The sequence below is a fragment of the Stegodyphus dumicola genome, chromosome 7, assembly GCF_044657685.1.
Source record: "Stegodyphus dumicola isolate Sdum_Otavi_A_Nest chromosome 7, ASM4465768v1".
NCBI classification, from domain to species: domain Eukaryota; kingdom Metazoa; phylum Arthropoda; class Arachnida; order Araneae; family Eresidae; genus Stegodyphus; species Stegodyphus dumicola.
The window spans coordinates 15,797,581-15,820,155 of record NC_140774.1 but is presented as its reverse complement, the minus strand read 5'-3'; the positions used below and the strand labels follow the sequence as shown (position 1 = coordinate 15,820,155).

The window sequence follows — 22,575 nt, the reverse complement described above, 5'->3', positions numbered from 1 at the left end:
GGGAGTTTTCAAAAGGATTTACGGTTCCTGCTGGTTTTCATATAACTTGAATTAATAAAATAAAGATAGTAGAGGAAAATGTTAAGATCGACTCTGCATATTATCAGGAATATATTTCATGCCCAAACAATCATATATGAAATACCTTCTCTTTACCCACAGTGCCGTCAATCAGAACTGCATAAAGAAAAAGCAAGCAACTACACTTCAAAATTCACTGTTAATTTCCTGCAAAAAATGGAACAAGAAACGTGTATCAAGGCCATATATTTCAATCATTTCCCTAATAAATCTCCTGATGTATCATCCATGGATTTTTGCGCTTTTGGACTTTTAAAAAGCGGATTGTCCTAATGTCGGTCATTAACCGTCCTTTGACTTTGAGAAGCTGTTCTAGAGGAACGTGATAAAATACCTCTTCTAATACTGCAAATGGTTTTGTTGCCTTGGAAATAACGGTGTCGAAAGAAATGCTTATCAAATAGGACATTTAGAATAAAAAAATGTCGTAAAACATCTCTGCAAATATAATGAGAAACGTCAAAACATTTGGAAACGGTCTGTGTGCTACTTCTTTTATTTTTTGTGCCATTCTAAAGTAATTTGGTTGTCCCACTTCATAGAAAAGGAAAGTTCAAATATTTGGCCTATACAAATCATCTGTTTTGATCTAAAAGTTTGTTCACAGTTCTTTGAAAAATGTAATGATAAGACAGAATCTTATCAAATAAAATTTAATTACACGATGTTCTATTAATGTATACTGCTGCATGATTAAATGTAGTAAACTTTCAAATGGATCGAGGTCTTTAAAGCAGTTTAAAACGGTATTTTAGCGTGTAGAATTTACTGATTTAGGTAATTTTAATCTTCCCTTCATACACGATTGCATTGAAGTTCCTTCATAAATGACGCCTATCTTTGGTTTCTGGAAGACTGGAATATCCTAATCTGTAATGAGCTTTGGTTCATGTTGATATGTTTACATGAACATTTGCATTAAGATGTTTACTTAACGAGTCGCATATCAACAATAATTGATGTAAAGTCTTAGAAGATTAATTTGAACAGAATCATTCCGCTGGAAATTCAATGAAATAAGTTCTTTAATAACTAACAGTTTTAAGAGAGAAACTTTGACTAGGAGTTTGAATATTTAGATGAGATCTAGTCTAAAGTTTCTTGAATTAATATGAAAAGCTTAAATTTTAATAATTGCACAAATGTTAGAAATCTTATGACCAACAAATTATAATTTAAGCAAAGATTCAAAAGATAGCGGATTCTAATGTTATAAATGATCGTGATGTTCATTATTCAAACAATATAATGCATTAAAAGTGCTATAAAATGCTATTTGACAGTTGAAACTTTAAGTTATGGGAGTATATTCCACAGTACTGTAGGAAAAAGGCTAGTATAAACAGCATATCGCCTAAATTAGTCTATTTTATTATGGGCTGTGATCCTTTGGATTACATTTTTATGCTTCTTTTATGTACCACCTAATTCAGATAATTCCGCTACACGAGTGCTGCTATTAGCTCGTATTCAGAAGATTGGATGGGTATTTGGCAGAAACGGCCGCGTATTTAAGGCGAACGGATTGGCTGCTATGATATTTTCATGTTTTCGGCCATGCGTAACCCCATGAGTGCCCGAGTTATAAAGACGTTTAATACTGGTAGTTCTGTCTGGGTTTGAATCCAGGCAAACGTACAAATTGCATGGGAGGGTTTCTTGACCACCATATATAACATCAATACAAGCCATTTTTCTTTCGAAAGATCCACACGAAGACATCTCTCTCTTTTTAGGTAGATAGTTCTTATGTGCTTTATCATATTTCAATAAACCTAACATAACCTCGTACCTAATGTGAATGCGATCGCGGTTTCTTTAGAAAATTCTCCACGAAGTCATTACATCTCTTAGACGAGCAGCCCGAAAGTGTGCTTTACCTTAATCAGATAAATCTAGTTCAGTCCATTCGAATATGCAAGATCAGCTAATTATGACAGAGTACGTCGAGATTATTTGTACATCACTACTTTTAACTTGAGATTTTCTCTCTGAGACCGGATGCACAAATTCATTTACATACATCACTAAAAATTCACGACCTCACCAGTGGCCGAGTGGAAAGACCATTGATTACTGATAATTCGACCTATTTTAGGTTTGATCCCAGGGGAACTGCCAGGCTGCATACTTGGGTTTCGTCGTTTCCACCAAGTGTAACGTGAATATGTGTCAGTTTTCCTCAGAGAGTCCTTCATGCATGTATCCCTCCTCTTAGGTGAGGCAGCCCTTAAATGCTCTAACGATTAGCCCTTGAGTGTTCTATCGTAATTAAATAGACCAAAATATTTTCATATACTTCATCTGTTTTCCATGAGACCGTCCGAAGAAAAATTATTATGCTCTTTTGAACTTCATGTACTTCTATTTCTATTATTATTTTGCTTTCTTTCTCTCCCTCTTTTCTTTTCTTTTTTGAATTTCGAAATGATTTACCAGTTTCAAAATCAATCACTAAATAGATTCCTAAAAGGTATAAGACAATGCCTATCATTTAAATTTTAAGTAGTCTTCTTAAGCTTAACCAAAAAAAAAAAAAAAAAAAAAAAAAAAAAAAACTGCGATATCCATCGGCTTATGTTTAATTGAACATCAAAAACAATTTTTTGATCATTTACATCAAAAAATAAAAATGCTATATAAAATATGTTACAATCTATAAACCGTCTACGCGGAACTGATTTAAGATTTTATATGATTTGTTTACAGATATTCTTTGTATTTATATTACGTTTTCACGTCCGTGACAGTCTTCTGTTTCCTCATCTATATATCGTTTCTTTTTACATGATTTTTGAATGCTTATCTACCATACCAAACGGAATTGGGTTATTTTGTATGCATTTCTTCTCTCGATCTTAGGAAGAAAAATGTATTTGGAATTTAAACATATCCATGTTTTCACATATATATGTATTTATACTTTACATTCTGTATGTTAATATGACACGCATTAACTGAGTCCTTCATGTGCCTCTATACGTGAAAAGAGATTTATTTTTCTTTAGGGCTATGTTTTGATATGATTGCCTCCTCGTACATCCAGAATAAGACACAAATTCAATTCAGATTTGAAAAGACATGAGAGATTTCATTGAGGCAGTCGACTATAATATGCAACTATAATATTTATACAATGTTCAATATGCCCTCCCCCCCCCGAAATAAAGGGGGGCAGTTCTATATTTCACGTTCTGCTGGGCCGATTGACGAAATATAACTTGCGTTTTTCATGTTTCGAAACCGCGACATAGGATATATATTAGATTTATATATAGCATTGTTCTAACATAGATATTTTGACACAAAATCGGACTTTTTCTGATATGACATACCAATTTTTTTCCATATTCCGATTCTGCCACTGAAATTATGCCAAAGTGCCAAGTTTTGTAAAAAACGAGCGAGTAGTTTTTAAATCATTAGCTCTCAAAATTTTAAGTAATCAGTGTTAATTGAACTTGGTATATATTTATTATTATCTCTTTTTTATTAAACTTATTTGATTCCTACTTTCATAATTTGAAATTCAGGTTTAATCCAAATGAAATTCGCTGATAATTTCCGATTTATTTTTAAAATGTGTATTTTTAGTAATTTTTATAACTTTTCTGAAACACTTTTCGAATTATAACTTAAAAAAAATTCCCATAACCTTAAAATAGATGCATTTCTAGGGATACCTGCAAAGAATTATAGTTTTTTTATGCAAATTTCCCAAGATATACGCGAATTCATATATTGGCGCGTTTTGAAATTTGCCATATTTGTTTCAGGCGATAAACGCCAAATGTGTTTTACGCACTTTCTTAAAAGTATTTGAAAGAATGAATGAAAGAACTTTTTTTTTCGCTCGTTCGCAATGAAAGCGAAAGGAAAATATATTACCATAAATTAAGAATTTCGCCAAGTGAAGTATTGTTGGCGCAAACTGTAAAAAGTGCGCCAAGATAAATTTTTAAATTTCTCAGTAAATGTCTTACCAAAATTTACAAAATTTATTATTTAGGCATAATTGGAGTCGCAGATTCGAAATATGGAAAAAATAGATATAACATTTCAGAAAAAAGTACGATTTTTGTATCAAGCAATGCTTAAGGTGCGCTTCGAGACATGAGGAAAGCAAGTTAAATTTCTGCTCAGTAGAGGAGATATAGAATCCCTCTTTTTTTTGCGCATTTATATGTTTACATAATGTACAATGGATATAGCTTTTGAAACTAGATATTCTTGATATCTTTCTAGGTCTTTTTGTGATGGAAGCCGATACTGGACGTCTAACTGTAACGGCCAGTTTAGATCGTGAAAAGCGAGACAGATATTCTTTGAAAGTTCGGGCGGAAAATGTTGGTCGTCATAGGTTCGGACGAGAAATCAACAGAGCAGGTAAGTTTTCAATCAAATAAATCAATAAATCAAATAAATCAATCAATTAAAAAAAATAATGCATATCGCGTAAGAAAAATAATTAAATGCATGAAAATACATGCAAACTTAGATTATTGCTGAGGTTTTGAAGGAAAACTGTACCTTCTCAAAGATAATTTTGTCGAGTTATGCTCATTATATCATGTTTAATTTTTGATGTCTTAAAGTAATAAAAGCTATAATAAAAGCTATATAAAATTCTGTAATAAAAGTTGTAGTTTTGCATCGATATCGACCGATTTAAATCCGGCGATTTTTTTTCCTTCTAAGGATTTATCAAAGATCGTGTTTGCATTCTACGATTACGACTGGACGTGCAGAAATTTAAAAACCAGAATTGTAAAACCTATTGTTATGATCTAAACTTATACTCGATATGCCATAAATTGAATGTGTGATTTGTCAAGTTACACATAATTTCAACAATGTACGCTTGTAAGGTGGTATAATGTAATAAAATTTATATGCTTTTATTCCTGGAAGATAAGACTATGTACCTCATATATGTTGTTACGTTTTAAAAGTTGTACATATAAAGAGTCATCAGTTCCTTTGTGATTGCTGTGAGGGTGTAAGCGGTTAACACATCGAACTAGCAACTGGATGGTCTGTGGTTCGAATACCGAGAGTAATGCCATGAAATTTTTAATAACGTAGTCCTCTACACGAACATGTGCACTTGGAACTGAATTTTGAATTTGATACTTCATGTTTTTAAAACTTTAATGGACTTTTAATAAACTCAACGATTTAGAAGCGAGCAGTGTCAACATTGTATGGATTAAAACATTGTTATCTTCCCCGCGCAGGACTGTCAATCGGTAATTCTAAGGATATGCTGTTTTTAAATATTTTGTGATTTTAGTATTCGACTGAATTTTATGTGGCGTAAGTGCCAAGAACGTAATATTTAATAAATAAAGTCAATACATAAAATGTTAATAATAAAAAGACAAAAAGAAGTTTTGCATAGCCATCTTAGTCAGAAAACGGTACACTAATGTCATAAATTAAGAAAAGTTTGAAACAAAAATGAAAAATGTTTCCCAAAACTTCATCGGGAATTCTAAACACATGCTGCTTTTTAAATTTTTGTAATTTTGCTGTTGAATTTTATATGGCGTAAGTATGAAAGAAACGAAGCTTAATAATAAAGCTGAAAAGACAAACAGAAATGGGTTAGCAGGAGTGAGTGGAACAGTACACTGTTAGAGTCCGGGCTGAGTGAAGCCTAAAGAAAACTTAACAAACACCGTTTTGAGCGACCGCCTAATTTAGATTTTTTTTTCGATTTTATTCCAATATGCTGGATGGAAATGCATGAAAAATTTTAAAAATTGGAACGCAGTACTAGTTTTTATCATTTTTTTTTTAAATTTCCGACGTTCAAGTCTTTTACCCATCCATAGTTCTTCATCGTTTGTGTTGAGCTTTTTTATCTACTATTACTTCCTTGTACGAAGTAAAAAGGAGGTATTGTAATCGCAAAAAGTTTCAGGCAGCATACTTCAACGAAAATATCCATTTTGACCGCTATCGAATGAAATTTAACGATGTTTTTGCGTGATATCTGTACGTAAGGACAGAATAAAGACTATTTTCCTCCAAAAAATTTATAAAACTGCTTTAAAATTAATTCTGAAGATAATTTTTCGTGGCGTCTGTACGAACGTATGTATGTACGTATGTGCGTACGTACGTACGTACGAACGTATCTCGCATAACTCAAAAACGAGTAGCCTCAGAACGTTGAAATTTTGTATATAGGACTGCTATAACATGTAGATGTGCACCTCGTATTTTGGTTGCAATCGGCCGCACCAAACCTATATAAATATATTTATATATATATCCACTCTGTTACCCGGCTCAGTGATCTCAGTTTCTTTAGTCTTATATGTTTGTAAATTGTACATTTTTTGCTTTAAAAGTGATTGAATTATGTTGTTCTTATCTTCCGGTTAAGGTTTTAGTAAATCTGTATACAATATTTTTAGAATTATCAACAATTTTAAAGTTGTTTAAGTGCCGCTAAGCCTGATAATTTTTTTGATTGCGGCCATTGCTTGTTTACATTTGAAACAGGGGAATAGTGGATTTGTTGGCAATCTAGATAAACTTAGCTTCGCAACAACAAAGATAACGCCTTCATTTATTATTGCGAATTAAATCATGCTTAATCCGTTCTGGAATTTTTTCGAGGAAATAAGTGTTTAAGATTTACTTCGTAATTTTTAATACAGATATTTTGAGTTTTTATGTATTTTTGCCTTGTCGCAAAGTGAGAACTGAATTAATTGAATGAGAAGTACTCAATCGTCTGTGAAAAACTGTTTCTTTTTTGTTTGGTTAACTTAATTTCTTTTATACATCGTTCTAGCTTTATTATAGTATTTGAATAGAACATGTGGCAACGATTAGATAATTCTTTAAATGATATAAATTTTTTGCATTCTGAGTCATAGTAGGAACGAAATATAATACTGTTAAGTGAACCTAGCGCCAGAGTGTCGCTATGGTAAACAAATAGACTGAATTTTAAAGAATACATTAATTGCGTTGTGATTTATGCGCTGTCGGCGAAGTAGATTTAATTCAATCTAATAAGTTTAAATCAAATGCAAGAAAAAATGCGTATAATTTAATATTCCGTACAAGGGCGTCATGTGGTGTACACATCAGATTTTTTTTTTTTTTTTTTTTTTGTCATGAGAAAGGAAACAAAAATACGATACTTGAAATGAGACTTACGTAAAATTAAGATCAGACTTGAGTAATACGGATTGTCTGGTTAGGAGATCTCTGACGACTACAAAATCTCTAAGGACAACGCGCGAACAATGTATTTTCGCTTATTGCATTTATTGTTAATGTATTCTAGCTATTTGTTACCATTTTACTGCCTTTACATTGTCTGCCAGTTTGATTGAAAACGGCAAAGCACACACAAATTATGTGCTTCCTATCTCTATAACTTGACCTTACCGATCTGAGAGCTCTTTTCTTATAATCTAATTGAATAAACTAGAGCTCTTGTTTCGTAATTCGATTGGATAGTCTTTTCTCAAGTTATTAAGGTAGTAGAAGCCCTGTACACTACCGTCAATAACTAGTTTCCGCAATTTTCTTTTTATGGTAACAGAAGAACGTGAGGTAATTTTGCCAATTTTGCCAATTTTCCTTCAGGAATTGCTTATGTCTGTTATATGTTTAATTTTGTCATAAGCACGAGATACGACAGTTAAATTTCAGGCTGCTTTGATTTAAAAAGCTATAGTGTTGACAGATATACGATTTAATTTATCTGAGAAGATAAAGAGATATTAAACCAGTCAGCTCAATTGTCAGCATTCCCCAGCATCTTCGTATTTGTTTATCCGCATTCTCCTTATTTGAATTTCAAAAAACGCGGTAGGAATAAAGAAATACATCTCCAGGTATTCCTTTGTTTCTCGCAGGCTTCGCTTAGAGAATTCGAAAAGGAATGAACTAGTGCTTTGGAAACTCCTTTTCTGTCAATGGGAAAAGAAGAGTGATGAATGTCAAGTATATGTAGGTCGATCCGGTTTTCTAGAGGGATCTGTCACAAATGGCAAGAGCGCCCTATGTCTTCTAATCGTTTCATTTTCAAGTGTACGATTAAGGCGATATGAAATTGCTTTAAAATCGATTATTTAATCATTGAAACTTTAAAAATATGTTTCATCGAATGCTTGGAATTTGTTTTATTATCTATTTCATATTTTGCAAAAATTTAACGAATTTTTGATTACGAATGATTTCGAAGTGAGCAATGGCAACACTTTACGGGAGGAGACCTTTTTATCTCCAGCGCTCCGAAACTATATATCGAAAATTCTAAAGATAGGCTCATTTAAAAATTATTTTGCGATATTGCTCTTGAATTGAATTTCATGGTTTAAATGCGAAGAACATCATATTTAATAAATAAAGGTAACACAGAAAACATAAAAAAAAGTGCCCCTTGGAACGTAATGTAAAATCTGAAAGCTTTCAGATTTTTTTCCTATTTTTTAAAATTATATTATACATATATTACATTCAAATTTTATTTTCAGTCTCTTTTGTTATTTCATTTTAAGTAAACTATTTTACTTTGATTTATAAAATTGATCCTCACGAGCACAATAGATTTCTCTCATCTAACTGTCTATTGTGCTTAGATGAATTAACCTAATAACTATTAAAACTATATTGTGTTTACACTTCCTGTTCTATGAAAGAATTCTCGTGTTCGCCCTACTCGTACCTTAAATTATAAATACCAAGAACGCAGAGAGAATGTTAAACTTATAAGGTATCTCTCCCGCCTTCTTTGCATACTTTTGTGGTGTTGTGGTCTGCACACTGGGCGCGTATTCCAGAAGTCCGCGGTTCGATTCTCGGCGAAGGCGTTGCTAGTTTTTCATCTTGCCTGCTTCCAAAAAGGCCTAATGACTCTACAAACTTAGCCGAATGTTCATCAACACTACAATCATGTAGATGAAAGTCACATTTAACGAGACGTATTGGCCATTACTTGCGTGATTTTTTTCAAACTAAATGATTAATTATATAAAACACAATGCATAACTTCGATATATAAACTGCTAGGATCACTTACGAGAATCAGATATGTCACCAAATGAAACTATTTTCTCTCTGTTTAAATTGCATATTTGCTTGCTATCTAAACTCCACTCAATTTGCATTTTGGTGAACGCTGAGACCAGAAATAGAAGTTACATGACAAAATGAACATAAAATAGTGTTACCGTTATGTTAATTCTAACTTTTATTTCTCCCGTCTGAGAATGAAACTCGCAACTAGGCCTAATGGTTGAAGCAATGAACTGGAGCTCATTGGGCTGTGAAAAGTCAAAGAAAGGCAGGTTTATCAGCTTGTCTGATTTTTGTTGAGCTAACGAAAGTCTGGATCTAAGCAATTGTATTTATGGATGGTATAGTGGGCGAAACGCTGTTCAGGGACATTTCAAATTTCGGATGAACAGCATGGAAATTAAGCCACCCTGAATCTGATTGTCAGCATCTGTGTGTGCGTCTCATGTATTATATCTCATGATGCATTGTATTGTGTATTATGCAGTTTCTACTGAATCACATTCAGCATGGAAAAAAGTCTGAAAGAGTTCAGATTTTACCGATCGCCAAAAGGAGTTTTTTTACATTTTCCTTAACTCTTTCGCATCGAGAGACGACCAAATCTGTTTTCAACAAACATCGAAAACGCCCGTGTTTACGAATTTGTCTTGGAATAGTTTTGCTTTCCCTCTGCGGTTTCATCCATTGTGTGCAGTTTCACGTTAGGGCCGGACTGCACCTGCGAACGTCAATAGCTTTCCGTATTTCTCCTTTATTTGCTTCAAAAGAATGACTGACATGTCTTTAAACAAATCGCGAAACCAATGAGCTATACACTAACGTGGAGGGGAAAGAACTAGGTAGGAAATAAACGAGGCGTTGGGGCGGTTTGCCGTTGTCTGAATGAACGGGCGTTACTTCGATGCGAAAGAGTTAAGCTAGCAGTCTATTAGTATGCTCTTGCATACACCCCTGCATGCTTTAAGCACCGCTATCTTTCCGAACAAAATTACAAAAATTTTAAGAAGCAACATAGCACATATGTTTAGAATTCCCGTTGCAGTGTTAAGTGTTGCCATACGTTTTTCTATTTTTTCCCCAGTCTTTTCTCAGTGCTTAGGTCACATAAATTTCAATTCGACAGCAAAATTACAGAATATTTAGAAACAGCATATCTTACGACTTCCGGCAGACAGTCTCGCGCGCTGGAGATAAAAATATTTTACTTTTTATAGTGTTGTCACTGTTCGCTTTCGATTCGTTCAGTTTTTGTCAATTAAAAATTCATTAATGTTTTATAAAATATGAAATATAAAATCTGAAATTAAAAATTCGGTCTTCCAGGTGCACATGTTTGGGTGGAGGACAAAGATATTCAAAATTGTGTGGATGTCTAGGTATCGTCGCTTTTTCATGTATATGGATGCAGATTCTTCATTATTTATTTTTTTAAATAATACAGGGAGAATAGCATTTGGTACCAACAATTTGAAAAGTGATTTGCCGTTTATCGTGGGAGACGCACAAACCCGTTTGATAGTAAAAACCCATTCGGGCTAACAAGAAAGTTTTCCAAAGACATTATGATTTTATTGCGAGCATTAATATTATTTTACTTTCGTTAAAAGAGAACTGATTCTCTAACAAATACGTAGTGTCCAACCAGTGGATCGCCAGCAATTTATCTTTCACCAAACAAAACTAATCAAGTAAAATATCTAAATTCCTAACTGTATATCAGTCAAACGGGTACACAGTAAATTATTTATATTATGGTAATTATAATCTACTAATCCTAAATAACTTAAATTTTAGATAATAATAAGAACCATTACTCTTGGAGTGTTTATTTTTAGAACATATCACCTGAACTCTAAGAATTTTAAAAAAAATGCTTTCTTAAAAAAAAATAAATAAATAAATAAATAAAATAAAATAAAATATTTTCGAGAGATATTTACATTTTCTTTTTAAAAATATTGCCCAACATACTATTCACTGGGAAAACAATTTCCTTCAGGCAATAAAAATAGCTGTTTAAATTCCTATTTTTGGTTGAAGGTGAAATTTAATATCCTGCATATCACATAAAACATTGAGTTTTGATTACTTCTTTCTCAACGCTTTGACAGTTACCTCAGTGTGGCGTAAACCGATGTTTAATAGATGTAAGAAAAATTTAATGCGGCAGAAAATTCAAAAGAAATTCTTTTTTGATCTACGTAACTTTCATTCATATAACAGACGCATATCGAACTTCTACTAAAATTCTCTGAATTGTTGAAAAAGTATTCCTAGAAATATTGGCTCATAAATGGAAATTTAATGGAACTTTTTCTATCACTCAAGATGAGAAGAAATATTTTGACGACGTTTTCTTGCAAACTTCGCATGACTCTGCAATAAACCGTTCTTGGAATAGTCGGCTTAAGTTCGTCTGATGTTTATATTTTTCAGTTCAAGCCAATATTTAAAATTTTTTGTGAGATACGGCCATATGCTCATATACCTTTTTTGTGGACATATTATACATTTACAATTGGCATTACTTTGGCAAGTCTGAAAGTGTGTGTGTGTGTGTGCATGATTATGGCAAAGCCTCGAGGGCTATCTGCCTAAGAGGAGGGATGCCTTCGTGGAGGACTTTCTAAGGGAAACTAGCTCGTATACACGTTACACATGGAGAAAACCACGAAAACGCCCATGCAGCCAGCCCGTTCGCGGGATTCGAACCTCGGACCGAACTACCAGTGTTTAGCGACTTTACCGCTCGGCCGCTGGTGGGCGCAGGTCTGAAAGAAGATAATGAATTCTAATGGTTATCTGAGAATATATTCTATGTAAATATAATTCTATGAAACACTTTTGTAAATGTTGTTAAAAAATAGGCATTTTTAATAGAGTTACAGATATTAATAAAGTTTTAAACGATATGATGGGGTTGCCACATGAGTTCCATGTACGGCCTATTAAATTATATGCATTTTTGCTGCACTACATTTAAACTTATTTTCTCGAATTTTATTACAGGTATATCTCTCATACAATTAATTCAGTTCTCACTTCGTGGCAAAGCAAAAATACGTAAAAACTCAAAACATAGTCATAAAAAATTATTAAATACACAAAAATGCAAAACACTAAATACAATTAAAAAGAGTTAAACATTTTTTTCCTACAATTAAAATTAGACTTTCTACGCAAAAACAAGCAATTCGAAAGATAGATTTTTCGATGCACAACATATAAAACTATGTGTATATATACCCTATTTGTCATCACACTCTATGTTATTTATATATATATGTTTGGTGCGTTCGATTGAAGCCGGAAAGGGAGGTGCACCACTACATGTTACAACAATTTCATATGCAAAAATCTCTTCTGAATCCATTTGAAATCCATTTTACAAACCGTTTTTGAAAAGGAGTCCTTCATTCTGCCCATACGTACACATATCATGCAAAAACATCGTTCCAGTTGATTCGAGAGTGGTCAAAAGGGGTATTTTTTTAAAAATATGATACCCAAAATTTTTTGCGATTACAGTTCTTCCTTTACTCCGTATACGGAAGTAAAAAATGCATGGAGAGGTGCAGCGGAATGCGGCTTTTGCAGAATTTATTAAATTTCCTTAATAAGAACGTTTTAGAAAAATGTACACTTAAGGTAATCTTCTGATGTGTATTTCGATGCCTCATTGCTATGATATTCAGCCAGTTGCCATTCAGGAATTATTTGCATGACATATGTGCAAAAGTACGCCAATAACTTTGTCCTTGCAGCTAGGCTTAGAAATGTTAAATAGCTTAAGTTCACGCCGGGAAATAATGTTATGAATCTTACTTCACGGCACCAATGTTATATAGATTTCCGTGAGAATTCAATCCAAAAAAAAAAATTACTTATCTGGTAAAGACATCTTGACCAATGTTATATCTTAAATTCATATTATGTTAAATGTTAAGTATGAAACTACTTGCCGTGAAAGGTAGTGATCGTATAGTGAAACGTGTACAGCATTTTTGCGTTGTGAAAAAAATGCATCCCGGGACCGCGCCGTGAGAGGATCGAAAACATAAGAAAAACATTTACAAGAAATATAGGAAAAACATATTAAATATATAAAGAAAACATACTGTAAGAGGTTCCAGATTAAATATCAGTTTATTCAATTACATCACAATAAGAAAAATCTTAACCTCATCTGAGAGTCTTTTCATTTAAATTCATAAAAACAACTTAAGGTTTGTCTGGTAAATTAAAAGAAAGGAAAGGGAAACAATTTAAGGCCTGAGAGTTAAATTTTAGATTCGACGTTGTTTTTAATGCTAAGGACGTTTTTGAAAAACTTGCCTAAAGTTCAAACACACCAAAAAAAATAAAACTTATCTTGAGGGGACATCTTGAAGTGGAGGACTCGTATCTTATCAAGCGTTGATGTCGGCCGGGCTCATCTTTACACTGGTTCTCATGATGTCGACGCCACTTCACCACTATAGAACAGAAACAGGAGCACTGCTGCCCAGGACGGCTATCCGCTTGGTCCTGAAAGTCCTATGTCAACACGCAGGTAACTCGTTCAAATTTCGCCTCTTTACCAGCACGCCGCAAGGAAGAGGGTTTTCAGCTTCAGGTCAGAAACGTTTTTTCTAGGCAATTACGGCTCGCCTGTATTACAGCTCGCCTGTTCTTACTCATCCCAAGAGCAAGCTTCACGAGTAACGTCCCAAGTAAGTTCCAGCCGCCAGTCAGTAAGAGGGAGAATCCATCTCGAATTTCCTTCAAGCCAGTTTTCAAGAGCAACGTCCACTAGTCCAGCCGGCCCGAAAATCAGCGAGTCCAAGAGTGAGTGCGTAAGAGAGTCCTCTTAACCAAAACGCGGCCGGGGAGCATATTTGCCGCTCCCCGCCGGAAAACACCTCTCGTAGTCACTTACATCTATCTCCTTCAAGCCGGTTTTCAAGAGCCACGTCTAAGCAGCGAGAGAGTCAAAAAGTGAATCCAACTCAAATTTTCCTTCGTCTCCTTCCCAAACCGGGCTCCTACTATGGCTTCACTTATCGCCCCTTAATTATGGCAAAATTTGCGTTTTCAACTCCAGAATGCGGAAATAAGGGTGATCGCGCATGCGCGCCTTTCTTCACTTAGCCAACAACCGGATTCTCAATCGCCAAAAACCTGAATGACTTACATTGAAAGACAAGTAGCAACCTTTGACCTTTCTGTCACGTACTTTCCTCTCTTAAGGTCAACTAACAATGAAAATTCTTTCTCGAACATTCTAAAGGACAAAGCGCGCGAAATCATGACTTGGCAAAAATTGCCTCCCTTTCCCTGCTTCTTTCACAATGAATCGAAGTTTGTACAAGATTTACAAATAAAAGAAAATAAATAATATTCATTTAAACTAAATAATATTTCCAGAAGCATCTGTTTTTCCCCAAAATTAAAGCCTTAAAATAAATAATTCATAATCAAATAAAAAATTAAGATTTCCATAAATCATAAAATCATTCACATAGTTTTTACAACGCTATCAGATAATTTCTCTACATAACATTCCTTTCCCCTAAGGAATTAAATGTTGGTTTACCAAAATTTAGCAGACAGACACTTCTTAAAATATCATGACTCATACTGTGCAATAAGGCTAAAGGATAACATAATGTAACAATATTTCACACGACTCCTTGGTACAGTGACGTTACTGACACATTAAATTCCAAGTCCAAAATGTGCAAGTAAAACAACAAGATTAATCAAAGCAATTACTAATTAAAATACTCAAGGAAGATCATTAAAAATAATTAATCAAAAACATCAATTAAATCACTTAATTAATTACCTAGAAATTCTCAGAACACATACAAAAATAAAAACAAAAATAAGGCGTTAATCACAAACAAAATATGTCTAAGATCAATCAATAATGACAAAAAGAATTTCTCTTTTTTTTTTTTTTTTCAGTTCATTGCATCACATTAGTGTTGCAGTCTCTGTGTGGCCACATTCCTGAACGTTTATTTATCTATTCACTCTTTTTCAGTCCATTAATGTAAACAATTTCACCTGAGGTCGAGCACATTCTACTATTGTGACAATTTCTGCTGAGCACAATCATGGAGTACATTAAATGAGTACGGAGTTGTCAATGCAAGCGAGGGAAAACCCTGTAGTTAGAAATCATTGTGTTAACAACTCCCCCCTGCAGCCTTCAACGCGATAAAATGAAAGCAACCAACCCCGGAATATGAACTCAGCACCACAATACTCCTTAGTAGAGAAACTTGACCTTAAAAGAAACCAGATTTCACCCTCCTACGTCTCACCTTCGACCAAGGAAGAACAATCACTCTTTCAAAGTTGAAGAAGACTTTATCTTTCAATTTTTCCCTTACGATAGATAAGCCACTGAATGTGTTCGGATACTCACACCCGAAGAAAGAAATAATCTAATCCAATTGTTCACACCAAAAAAAATGAAATAAATAAAAATAAGATAATTAACGCGCCGCAGATACATAAAATACATTCCTGAGAAAATAAACACACTAATAATTCAAACAATTCCAGATAAAATATGTCACATGAACGTATTCAAACAAAGAGTAAAGACCCCCTTAAGTACTACGAAATTGAATAACTTCCAGGAATGAATCCCAAACAATCACGTCTAAGAACAGAAGAGGCCTGATCAGGGCAAAGCATTAGAAAAGAAAAGAACGTTACAACACAAGAAACCTCGGAACCAGCCGAAAATACCCCACAAAAAAAAAAAAAAAAAAAAAAAAAAAAAAAAAATCAGAAAGAAAGAAAACATGATTGTCCAAAAATTCAATCCAACCAAAATCAATTCCGAAAATAGCATCCAGAATACGCTGTGCAAATACCAATTAGAATTTTATCCAAAACACACAAAAATAATACTAATACCTAATGCATGTACAAAATAACGTTTGGCCAAAAATTTACAAATACTACCAAGATACACATATACACATAAAATGAAAATACCATTAAACTGTAAAAATTTCGTACATAATTCAAATGAGCAATGAGATCAGTGATACTTAAAAAAAAAATTTAAACTGCAATACCTAAACAAATACACGAATAAGCATTATGTTAAACCATATCAAGTCAAAAAATATTTCACTGTAATTCAAATCCAGCCAAAAAAAAATCAACCAGCAAGAGTGAAGTGTCGCTAAAAAAATTTTTTTCAAACCTTAAAGTAAACACGAGTGAGTAACAACACCAAACTTAAGTCCCCTTAGTAAGACAACACCAAAAAAAAAAAAAAAAAAAAAAAAATCAGTAATTCTAAAAATCCCTTAAGTCCACAAAAAAAATTTCAACTAGTCAAAGAAATCAATCAAAGCTGGACTGAAGCACGTTACTAGAACACTAAATAAAATATCAAAAATCAAAAAGTGTTCAAAACAAACCCCCCAATTTTAGGCAAAAACTGAGATCTATTCTGCATCAGACTCTTCCAAAATGTTGTATAGTAACCTAAGTAGCAGCCTTCAGCAACACCTCCACCCAAACAAAAGAAACAAAGTAACTCTTTACCGCGTCCATTAAGCTGAGAAAAGCGCTGTATTATGAATGACAGACCCAAACTTTTACGTATCAAGCAAACCTCCAGACACGTTGAAAGAGAACATAAGATCTCTTATCTCGGAAAGAAAAGTGCGCCGACTGAAGCGTTACAATCCCGAACCAACACAATGAAAAAGATACAACAATAGTTTTCTCAGATAACAAGTTCCTGTTTCTCCCGGTGTAAGAGGTCAAGTGCCACCATGAAGTGCAAGTATTTACAAGAAAACGAGCTTTCAGGACATTACAACTTCACGCAAGACCTAACTGCAAGCAACAAATGCAAAGTTCTCAAAAGTGCTAAACTAAAAAAAAAAAAAAAAATACTCATAACTCAAAATCCCTAAAAATCACACAAATGAAATCCATAACTCAAATTCTACTATTTTCCTATGACCACAGAAATCTCAATTCTTCCACAGAAACCAAACATCAGAGAACTTACATTTTACGGACCTTGGCAGAAACCACCAAAACAAAACAAAAACCTGATACAACTATCTTGATACTACCAATTCAAATACAAAACTTAAGCCAAAACAAGAATTAACCCCAAATTCAGCAACAAGTCCAACCAAGAAAGAAAATTCAATAACTCAAATCAAATCTATTACGATTCACTAGCAAATTCAAGACAAACTACTTGTAATCAACAGAAAATTTCCACACATGAGTACAGAGCAAGTAAATAATCTTCTCAAACTTATTTCACAAATTTCATAAAACCAATTCCCGTTGTCACCAAAATTCTCATTAAAATTCACTTTCTACAATTCACAAGACTAACTCAATTTCTACTGTTTAAACAACTCTCACATGACAACTCTTCACAAACTTAAAACTCAGAAGATAACTAATCCCAATTACTCTGACTCATTAAACTAATTAGAACTTCACTCAAGCTGATGAATTCAATCCAAAAAAAATTAAATATGCTAACATCACTATTGCTGATCTCAGGTAAAATCCAAATCTAACCCATGTTCACTTTAAAACAGAATTTTGCAATTGAAAAATAACCTTCAATTTTTTAACTCTTTCATTTGTATCATTATGCCTTAAGAACTTATAAAATTCATTGCTCAATACTAAATTAAATTTTCTAACACCTTACACAATATACTGGAATCAAATCAAAACATTGTAAATCAAAAAGCAATAATATACTACGCTAGATAATTATGAAAACATTACATACATTTCACAAAATATTATTCAATCAATTCAAAATAATCAAAATTTCTCTAACGTTACCCCTCACGATTACACATTTCACAAGATTCTAGGTTAAATAATTAGCAAAAACACACACAAACAAAAAAAAAAAAAAATTTCTAGCTACGCATAGCTATGGCTTGTCTCATTCAGTAAAATAATTAGAGTCTTTAATCTCTTTCTCTTAGAAGTGCTCAAAAAATGAGTCCAGTTTTTAAAGACAAGCACTCGAAACTTGTTACAAGGATATACAAATAGCATAGGATTATCGTGAAATAATTCATTTTCCATCTTGTATCATAAATCAGTACGTCGAAAATCAAAAATACACATCTAGAAAACACTCAAGGATTTTCAACAGTAAGAATGTACAGTACCTATTCTGCTACATCCAAAAAAAAAAAAAAAAATATATATTTTTCCTAATTTTAAAGTTCAATTCTGTTTGCCTAACGTTAAAGACCAAAATTTTTGAAATTCACACACATTTTCAAACTTTATCACTCTCGTATCAACAAATAAGCAAACACAAATCAAAAACTCTAATTAATCCTAGCACATAAAATTTAACTCCTTCCTTAAAAAGTAAATTACACAAAATAGGTAAATTCAAAATCCAAATTCAATTCTCGATCCGATCCCCCACTAAGCAGAGGTCACGGCACCAAATGTTAAATAGCTTAAGTTCACGCCGGGAAATAATGTTATGAATCTTACTTCACGCACCAATGTTATATAGATTTCCGTGAGAATTCAATCCAAAAAAAAAAAAAAAAAAAAAAAAAAAATTACTTATCTGGTAAAGACATCTTGACCAATGTTATATCTTAAATTCATATTATGTTAAATGTTAAGTATGAAACTACTTGCCGTGAAAGGTAGTGATCGTATAGTGAAACGTGTACAGCATTTTTGCGTTGTGAAAAAAATGCATCCCGGGACCGCGCCGTGAGAGGATCGAAAACATAAGAAAAACATTTACAAGAAATATAGGAAAAACATATTAAATATATAAAGAAAACATACTGTAAGAGGTTCCAGATTAAATATCAGTTTATTCAATTACATCACAATAAGAAAAATCTTAACCTCATCTGAGAGTCTTTTCATTTAAATTCATAAAAACAACTTAAGGTTATCAGGTTCAATGTTTCTTCTAACCTTCTTCGGAAACATACAATGACCTGACTAGGAACAGAGAGCTTACTAAAGCTATGTTCACTAATTGTAGTAAGTAGACAGGATACAGACGAAGGGTATACAAAACCCTTTATTTTTCTTTATATACAATGACTTCCGTACTTCGGAATACAATGACCCTCCACTCGGGGTCTAACGTAAAAGGTATAAAAAATAAAACTAAACTCTAATTTAACTTTGGAATAACAAACGTGGAAGATTGGCCTTATAATAACAGGAAGCGTATGTAGCACAGAGACTGTGAACATTACAATACGTTTAATTTATCAAGAGGATTAAAACCTCTGGCCTGGAAGGCAAATAGCAACTGCGTAACTTCTAAGGTAAGCGGCCTGCTTCGAACTCACTGCTTCCTCTCTCTTGCTTGGCAAAAAGGCCACACTTAAATACTTGGCGTTCGCCAGACAAACTTTGCATAAAATCCTTCACGCTTATAATTCTGGCCGGAAGTAGAAAATAAGAAGTGATAGTAAAGATTTAAAATAAAATAAACGTTAGTAAAACTTAAGATCCTTACATACTTCCCGCCAGAGTTAATTAGTTTGAAACTGAGGTCTAAAACGACCTTGTTGAAAACTTTTAGCTCTAGAATATAACGCGAGGCCAACCTTTTACAATCATAACTTCGTTAGAAACTAGAAAATTTAAAAGAAAGAAATTTGTTACAATAGCAGCTCCCAGGATCTACAACAATCTTTTTTTTTTTCATCTGTACTGCATCTAAACAGGAGCTTTATTCAATTCTGGTTCCTTCCAGAGATCTGGAAGGAAAACTAGTTTAATGAAATGTTACACAATGACATTGCAAATAATATAATATAATAAATAAATATAGAATATACTTCTCTTAACATTCTTATTTCATTCATGACTATTTTAATTATCTCTCCCCGTGCTCTCTGACATGTGTTGTAAAAGAACACCAAACACGAATGTGTTTCTGTCTACGTGTGCCACACTTCCTCCTACAATCAAAACACTAACGTGTTAAAATTCAACATAACGAGACCTGTTAACACACCCTACTTTCAACTCTAAACCCTGAGGTACTATTCTAAAAGTGGCTAACTCTAAAGTGTAGCGTCAGAGAGCCTAACTACATCATTCAACCTTTACCACATATTCACCATGATTTAATCTTTACAGTCACACGAATAACAAATTTTTAACATTACTTTCACTTTTACCATATCACGGTATTTCTTAACATTTAAAATAACAGTTCACATGTATCTAAGAACATATCAACCTGCCGTTAATTTTACACATTTGAAAACATACATTAGTAGTACATTGTTAACTTCTATTCTTTTCAAAGCAAGTGCCAATTCTTTCTACATTGAAATAATACTACATTTCAAAAAGTCTTTCAGACTAAAACTTCTTTCTTGCTAGAATGTTTTAAATAAAATTTATACAATAACTTTTTACAATATTTAAGTCTTTACACAACGCTATTATACATCAACTTTAGTTTTACGCGCGAGTAATTGAAAAACATAATAAGAAAATCGGTCACAACTCATTTCTCGCCCTTTTGGCGATAAAGGTAGACCTCGCATGAGGTAAAACTTCTTGAAATCTGCCACTTGCAGTAAGAATGAAAGATTAACTTAAGTTTGCAAAGTAACATAAAATTTTACTTATCTTTGTAATATTCGGACATCCTTTTCTGGACCCAGTCTTTAAAGGTATAGCAGATAGTAGCTTGGTTGATCCTCCTTCTTGTACGGGCTCGCCCTTCAGTGCTTTCCTCTGGAAGCTTCTGTTTTTCACCAGTACGGCCACCCTTGAACACCTTCCTTTTGTCCTCTGCTTGTGGTCTTGGCCGTTTGAAGGCAGCTGGTCTTGGCGGAACCGGGAAACTTCTGTCGTGATCCTGCTTGGACCTCGTTGTTGGCCGTTCAAATTTTTCTTGTACTTTTTCCTCCGCCGCTGATGGCCCTTCCGCAGTTCGGCGACTTTTGCTGCGGAGAGTTCTGTCGGATGAGTCGATCTTCCGTTTTAAAGCCGGGTTATAGTTGCCGTCATTTCTCCTGGTCCTCTTCACATACGTCGTCCTTCTCCCTTCTTCATTCTGGGGGTGTTCGTGAACTCTGTTTTCTGGACGGTGGAACGGCTTCTTTTTCTTTTTACCTTCAATTTTTCCGCGGGGCAATTTTCTTTTCACTTGCTTCTGTCTCTCATTGGCTTGCCATTGTACTTGTCGTTTTCCCACCTCTGGAACTTGTACCTGCGGTGTTTGCCGTGCCGGATCCTGCAAAAGATCTGAAAAGATTTGCATTTTATTACGATCGAAGTAGGGCTTAATTTGATCAATATTTGCGGAACAGGTTTCACCATTTCTGGCCTTTAACACTACAACAGCGTGAGTTATTTTTTCTATAACATATGGTCCTTCAAATCGTGGAAAAAATTTGGCAGTTTTATCTTCTGGTGCTGAAGAAAGTGAATGCTTAATTTTTAGTACTTCATCCCCTACTTTATAAGTTACTCCCCGTCGTTTCAAGTCATAATACAATTTTTGTTTTCTCTGTGCTACTTCAGTATTCTTCTTTGCCTCCTTAATTAGTTTTTCTATATCACCCATTTTAAATTCTGGGGCTCTTTGTTGCACATAAAATAATTTATCTAACGGTGTTATAATCTTTCTGCCTAGAAATAACTCAGCAGGAGTTTTTCCCGTTGTATCATGTTTTGCGGTCCTAAGGGCGAAAGCAAATTCATTGACACAGTTATCCCAGCTTTTATGAAAATTTTTAACATAACTACGGATAATTTTCACTATATTTCTGTTGACCCGTTCCGCTATATTTGATTGCGGCCGATACGGGACCATTTTTAAATGACGTATGCCCAGTTTTTTGCACATGTCTTCAAATATATTACTTACAAATTGAGGACCATTATCCGATATAACTTTTAGGGACGCCCCGTATTTTAAAATATATTTATTTAAAATAGAATCAGTAACTAATTTCGCGGAGGCTCGTTTTAAGGGAACAATTTCGGTCCATTTACTAAAATGATCAACCATAACAAGGAGATAGCGACTTTTATTTACCTGACTTTTTGGGAAAGGGCCCAATAAATCGATGCCAATTATTTCATTGGGAAATTCGGATTTAATACTATTTAGAAACCCGGCCGGGCGGAAATTAATATAATTAACGGCTTGACATGTTGGGCAGGACTGGACATACGCCCTTGTTAACTTTTGCAGTTCAGGAAAGTAGACTGCCTCGCGTACGCGTTGGATAGTTTTTCGAATACCAGCATGAGAAGCTAAAGGGCTGTCATGGAGCTCTTGCAGGATATTTAATCTAAGACTAGCTGGGATAACAGGTCGAAATTCGTTGTTGGAATTCGTAGTTTTTGTATAAAATAATAGACCATCTATTAGTTCGTAATGGGCCGCCCTATTTCTTATCGCCACAATAT

The 22,575-nt window shown here is 33.8% G+C and overlaps 1 protein-coding gene across 3 annotated transcripts in view; it reads left to right on the top strand.

Moving 5' to 3' along the window:
* LOC118184145 (protocadherin Fat 4-like) overlaps positions 1-22,575 on the top strand; it is a 517,728-nt gene that overhangs the window by 405,629 nt on the left and 89,524 nt on the right. For all 3 annotated transcript variants that reach the window (XM_085819903.1, XM_085819902.1, XM_085819904.1), the window contains exon 57: positions 4,327-4,467. In XM_085819903.1, coding sequence (XP_085676029.1) covers positions 4,327-4,467 — 141 coding nt within the window. The remainder of the gene's footprint in view (positions 1-4,326; positions 4,468-22,575) is intronic.